Consider the following 6,611-nt stretch of genomic DNA (forward strand, 5'->3'; position numbering starts at 1 on the left):
GGCGCGGGGGCCGCGGGGCTGCCTCTCCGCCTCGCTCTCCGCCCCGCTCTCCGCCTCACGCGCTCTGCTCTCCCCGCAGGACAAGGAGAAGAAGAAGAAGGAGAGCATCTTGGACCTGTCCAAGTACATCGACAAGACCATCCGCGTGAAGTTCCAAGGGGGCCGCGAAGGTGAGGCTGCCGGCACCCTTCCTGACAACTTAAAATTACGAGCAACAAAAGCGATAGTGAGAACTTAACTCGCTTTTCCCCCCCAGCCTTTTAAAACCCAGTTATGTGCCGCCGCAATATTTGACAGCCCTTTCTTTGAGGATTCTAGTTTGCAGTTTAAGTCATTATTGCATAGGACTTAACTTTTTAAAGGTTTCTTTATTATTATTAATTTGAATGAAAATTTACAGAGGCTTTGGGTGTCCATTCATTCATTGTTGCACTTTTCTCTCCGCTCACCCCTCCCCCCAGTACACTCTTCTCTTTGAAAAATAAAAGTTCCCCCATTGTTTTAAAATCCCTCCCCCCCAAGGCCACTCCACTGTGCAGCCTTCGTTCTGGACTCCTGTCATGACAAAAATACCTAATCACAGGCGAGCTCTGGTGGCCTCGTGGCAAGAAGCTGCACTGCAATCCTGGAGGTGTGAGGTTCAAATCCACCAGATGCTCTGCTGGAGAAGGAGGGACAATCTCCTCCTGTACCTGTCAGATCTGATTTGATGGTACACACACACACACACACACACACACACACACACACAAAATAAAAAAAATACCTAATCACAGGCGAGCTCTGGTGGCCTCGTGGCAAGAAGCTGCACTGCAATCCTGGAGGTGTGAGGTTCAAATCCACCAGATGCTCTGCTGGAGAAGGAGGGACAATCTCCTCCTGTACCTGTCAGATCTGATTTGATGGTACACACACACACACACACACACATAATAAAAAAAATACCTAATCACATATCCCTCTCAACAGTTTTCTCCCTCATCTGTTTCAATGCAGTATAACATTATTTAACCCCTTCTTCTCAGTCTCCCACCAACCCCGATGTCAGCCCTGTTTTACAACAGTGGCACCATGCAGTTTTTGTCCTTTTGTGACTGAGATATTTCGCTCAGCATAATGTCCTCCGGGGTCACCTATTTTGAATAATATTGCATGAGTTCCTTGTTTTTCAAAGCAGCATAGTATTCCATTGTGTGAGTTTACCACAGCTTCTCCATCTGTTCGTTTGTGGACGGGAGAACTTAACTCTTAAGACCTCGCCTCCTGGGTATCGGTACTGCGTGCAGTCCTGTACGCAGCACCTGGAGGTGGATGCCCATTTTGCAGATTGAGAAACAGGCACAGAGAGGGTGACAACTTAAAGCCACAGGGGTGCCGCCGGGATGGGGGTTCACGAGTTTACCTCCCACGTGGCTTCTCAGGGTTCCCGGAACTGCTAATTTGGGGTGATGGCCGGCCTGTACCCTGGAAGGTGTTGGGCAGCATCACTGGTCAGCTCACTCCCCTACAGGTGACAGCCTTCCACCGGGTTTTCAGATGCAAAAAATTGCTTTGGAGGGAATTACCTGTCTTTCTTCCAGGGAGCAGCTGGTGGATTTGAGCTACATGCCTTCCAGCTGGCAGCACAACTCCTTACCACGAAGCCACCACTCGGTGGGCAGGAAAAACAGCCTGTCTGCCTCCCGGGGGCCCTTCGGACATGTCCAATTGCCCCAGAGGGCTTTTAAGGTCTTAACGGGAGCAGACTGTGCGTCTCTCTCTCAGGGTGTGGCTTGTGGGTTTGAAGTGATGGCCTTTTAGTCACCAACAAACGTGTAACCGTGTGCAGCCCGGGCTCTTTCCTCCTGTGTGGAACGACGCCCATCATGACAGCTAAGCTCACGGTGCAGGAGCATCAGGGGCAGTGACAGCAGTGAGAGTGACCTGCACCACCCAGCCTGACCTCGGGGAAGCCAGATTCCTGTGGGCAGGGCAAGGCAGGCGTCAGGCCAATGAGCATCAAGCTGCAAAGTCCCAGCAGGTGCTTGTTGGCTGCCCCGAGTCGCCCAGACCATCCCGTGCACCACAGAACAAATCACTGCCCGGTCCTGTGCCGTCCTCACGGTCGGTATGCGTCAGACCTCTGAGAGCCCTAAGGTGTTCACCGGCCGGTCTTCAGAAGTCGGTTGCCAGGCCTTGCTAGTCTGTCTTAGCCTGGAAGCTCCAGTAAAACTCGGTCAGCGTTAACAAACAACACATAATCCTCTGCCGACACACAGGGAGTGTGCCCTGGCCGGGACTCAAACCAGGGTCTTCTGGATAGAAGCAAGGACCCTGTCACTGAACCACCAGCATCTGTGTGACGAGTGCTACTAAGCGCTTAACCACAGAGGAGCTGGCATGAGGTGGAAGCCGGAAAGCCTCCCCACTTTGAGCAGAGGGTAGGCGTGTGCCCCTCCAGCGCTGTGGGATGTGTGGACTTGACCTTGCGCAGTGCAGAACCATTAAGCAGCAGGTAGAGAGAGTCATGCTCTGGTTCTCACAGGTCCCTCTGCCCACAGTGGCCAAAGCGTTCACTGCCTGCCAGGTCAGCAGCCGCTCTGTGGGAGCAGAAATGCGGCAGTCTCCTGTAAAGATGGCAGCTCAGGAAACCCGGGCAGGCGTCTGTCCTGCAGGGGCTGCGCACTGGGATCAGCCAGCCGCAGTGGGTTTGTGGAGGAGCCTGCGTGCAGGCTGAGGGGACCCCCCAGTCACACAGAGCCAGAGGCACGGACATGGCAGTCAGCCGTCTGCCCACACCAGCGGGGCAGGCTTCTCCACGAGGGCCACCTGGTCCCTCTCCCTCCACCTGTTCGTTGCTCAGTGTCTGATTCTATCTGTCTGGTTCTCTCTGGAACCAGCGGTCACTGTCCACCTGAGACCCTGCCCCCCAGGTCCTTCACCTCTGTGCCTTAGAGGGAGGAGAGGATGAAAACGGTGTGACGTGCCTGGGACACTGGTCTAAAGAGCCTGTGTTTCTCTTTTCTTTCCGGTGCTTTCCACAAGCCAGTGGAATCCTGAAAGGCTTCGACCCGCTCCTCAACCTCGTGCTGGACGGCACCATCGAGTACATGAGAGGTGAGCAGATGAAACCCAGCGCCTCTGTTTCAGTTACGGGTGACTGGCGGCTGCTGACGCATAGACCCTGCTGCCCGGCTTTCTGGCCAAGTCTGGAGCTCATGGTCTGGGGGCTTCAAAGAACATGTTTGCTCAGAGGAGTAGTGTTCATGTTCATTCACACGAGAACTCGCCTCATTGCCGTTGGGTTGAAACCCACTCACAGCTCACCCTTGATTGTCCAGTCTTCTCCCCCAGTGCTGCTGGTGAACTTGAACCGCCCGAGAGGTCTGGCCTTTGGATTAGCTGCGCAGCTGCCTGTGCACCCACAGGCCTGCCTGTTGATTTTTGTGAGGTAATAGCGAGTTGGAACGGGCCGATTCTGCAGTGTGTTCTCAGTGACCTGTGTGGGAGGAGCTTGCTCTTCTGCCTCCTGCAGAGCAGACCCTGGCGTCCAAGCGTCTTGTTAACTAGCACTTGAAATGCACCTGGCTGGGTCTGAACAGGATGAAAAGGCAGTTTGGGGCTGTGGAGCCTTGTCTTCTGCTGTTTCTGTCTCTTCCTGATTCCAGCAAGGAGGTCCAGGGCCCCACAGCACCCCTCCCTCTTCCTCCGTCCCCTGGCCCTTCACCCCCCTCTCCTGCTCTTCCTCCCACTTCACACTCTTCCTCCACGAGACCCAGCTCCTCCCTGACAGCCCTTGTGGGTCAGGCTGCCCAGCCAAGTGGCCTGCAGTTCCTTCGGCTCAGCACGGGGACATCAGCAGAAAGGGACACTGGCGCCCAGGGAGGGCCTCGCCCCTCAGGAGCCAGCACTGGGGTCGAGACGAGACAGATCTGTGGGGTCTTAACTGACCATGGAGGCAGTTGCAGGGCAGAAGTGTCTGCTCCGTGCCAGGAGTGTGGGTTAGGCCCGCCCACCCATGCTGGGGTGTCTTGGCAGCCCCTCATTTTGTCGCCTCGCTCCACCCTGGAGCAGCTTCCCTGGACAGCTGGCCCTCCTTGGCCATGAGGGACAGGCCTCAGGAGATGTCCAAGAGGCCGCAGGGATGTCAGTGTGCACAGGGCTCAGTGACAGCTAGATGTCTCAAGGTCACGCTGAAAGGGCCTTTGGACAGCACACACATGGGGGCCAGGCCGCTGCTGAGGGGCTCAGCAGAACAGTCTGTGGTACGAGGAGGATCCCCGCAGGTGCTATGGGCCCAGGTCTGACCAGATCCCAGGCTGGACCGCGGCGGGGCCACAAGGGGGCGCGCTGACGCAGTCACCTTGTCAGGTTCCCAGCTCAGGAGGCGAGACACCCACCTGGGGCCCACCCTTGCCTGCTCCGGCCCTGCAGCCTTCTCACCCTGTGCATGGGCCTGTTCTCCTGCCTGTTCAGACGAGGTCGCTTTAGGACAGGAAAGGAGCCCTGGTGGATGGAAAGGGCTGGGGTTGCTCCCATGAAGTGGACAGCCTAACAATCTGTGCAGGACAGCCTGCCCTCTGAGCCCAAGAAGGAAAACCCAGGCTGGATCCCATGCACAGGCCAGGCTGGGGACTGACTCACTCGTGTGGAGGGGACACAGTCTGGTCAGTAACAGGCCCCTCCCAGTGCCACGTGAAGACAGGAGGGGAAGCTTTTCACTGCTCTAATCCCGTCACAGCCCTTCTAGAACCTTCTGCTGAGCCACCTCCCCACTACCAGCCTCCCTTGAATAGAAGTGGAGCCAGCAGCTGCTGGTTGTGTTTTCTCAGCTGCTCGTTGGGGCCTGGGCCCCCGGAGTCTGCGCTTGATGCCCCCAATTAGCTCTGACCTGGTACTGCTGCCTCCTCTGGGCCCTGTGGCCTCATTGCAGAAAGAAAGAACGGGGACAGTGGGGCAGCTGCTTCCAGAACCTTCCAGCACAAAGAACCTGTAGGATGGGCAGCCTGTCCTGGTCACTGCTGGGGTGTGGGGACACGGCTGTGGCAATCTTGGGCTCTTGCGGTGAGGATGGGAAGTCACCATGAAGACCCAGCATTCCCAGCCGTCGGCCTGTGGTTCAGCTGCCCGGGGGGGCGAGGATTCGGGCGTTCTCTGTCTCAGGGCAAGGTCTCCTGGCCACTAGATGCCATCGAGCGTGTCCTAGTGACCACATGTGACAGCACGACTGTCCCATCACGGGCTCTGGGAGCAGAGCATCAGGTCTTTGCTGCCGTGGAGCCGGGCGGGGATCTGAACCACCGCTTTTGTGGTTAGCAGCTGAGTGGTTGCCCCCTGGGGCTGTGGGTAGCGTCTGACAGTCCTGGCAGCTCAGTCCCTGCTGTGTGTCTGTCTGCTCCCTTCTGGAACCCCAGTCAGCATTGGTCAGGGCCTCACCCTGCTTGTGTGACCTGGTCAGGGGGACTTGCTGTTCTGAAGGATGTGCTTCAGTCCCTAAGCTCTCTCTCTCTGTGTCCCTCCCCAGACCCTGATGATCAGTACAAACTGACGGAGGACACGAGGCAGCTGGGCCTGGTGGTGTGCCGGGGCACGTCCGTGGTGCTCATCTGTCCGCAGGACGGCATGGAGGCCATCCCCAACCCCTTTATCCAGCAGCAAGACACCTAGAGGGCCCAGCGGGGACACGGCCCCCATGAAGGCCATCCCCAACCTCGTCATCAACAGAAGGACGCCGGGGGGGGGGCACAGTGGGGACATGCCCCTCCATGGAGGTCATCCCCTGCCATCCAACAGCAAGATGTCTGTGGGGCACAGTGGGGACACAACTCCATGCAGGACGTCCCCAACTCCCTCATCCAGCAGCAAGACACGGGGGGGGGGGGGGGCTCAGCAAGAACTAGCCCCTCCCCTGCTGGCCCATCAGAATCCTTTTTCTTTTTGTATAGGTTTTTGTTTTGTTAATAAAACTGCAAAATACAAGTGTCCAGGGTCCAAGGGTCTTGCTTGGGTTAATAGATGCTGGTCACTGCAGACGGATGTAGGGTCCAGCGGGAGCACCAAGGGGAGGCCAGGTGAGGGGGACCGCATCCTGGACCTTTCCAGAATACTCCTTGAACCTAGGGCTTTGTTGGGAAGGGTAGGGTGGACCTCTGCTGGCCTCCCCTGTGTCCCCCTTCACACAAGCTGTGGGGGCCCTCCAGGAGGTCCACACCCCTCATGCAGTGCCTCACTGTGGCTCAAGGAACAGACAGATACTTCACGGTCCTGCCCTGTGTGGCCTGGCCACCTATCCAATGTCCCCTAGCCACTGCTATCCCCACAGTGTGGACTACCAGCACTTCCTACCTGGGTCTCACCCATCACCCTTCATCCTGGACGCCCTTCCTCACCAGCAAACACTACTTGTCCTGTGTTTGGCCACTAAGCCAGCTCCAGCTCATCATGGCCACGTACGGGTTCTCTGGTGGCCACTGTGCAGCCCAAGTGCCTCCCTACCTGGATGGCCCACCTTCCCACCCTGCCAGAGTGTTCTGTTGTCTTCCATAGGGTGGTTGTGGTTTTTTTCACCTTGTATTTTTTTTATTACTAATTTCAATGAAAATTTACAGACTTTGGATTTCCATTCATTCACT

At 56.7% G+C, this 6,611-nt stretch overlaps 1 protein-coding gene across 1 annotated transcript; it reads left to right on the plus strand.

Annotated features, from left to right (window-relative positions):
- Window positions 1-37: 37 nt before the first annotated feature.
- On the plus strand, window positions 38-5,646 carry LSM7 (LSM7 homolog, U6 small nuclear RNA associated (S. cerevisiae); the record flags this gene model as incomplete). Its single annotated transcript, XM_006897974.1, has 3 exons — window positions 38-170; window positions 3,025-3,096; window positions 5,504-5,646. Coding segments are annotated over 3 exons (348 nt in total), but the record flags the coding sequence as incomplete, so codon positions are not given.
- Window positions 5,647-6,611: the final 965 nt, after the last annotated feature.

Source organism: Elephantulus edwardii, unplaced genomic scaffold, assembly GCF_000299155.1.
Source record: "Elephantulus edwardii isolate Elephantulus edwardi_28Jun2011 unplaced genomic scaffold, EleEdw1.0 scaffold00217, whole genome shotgun sequence".
Taxonomy (NCBI): Eukaryota; Metazoa; Chordata; class Mammalia; order Macroscelidea; family Macroscelididae; genus Elephantulus; species Elephantulus edwardii.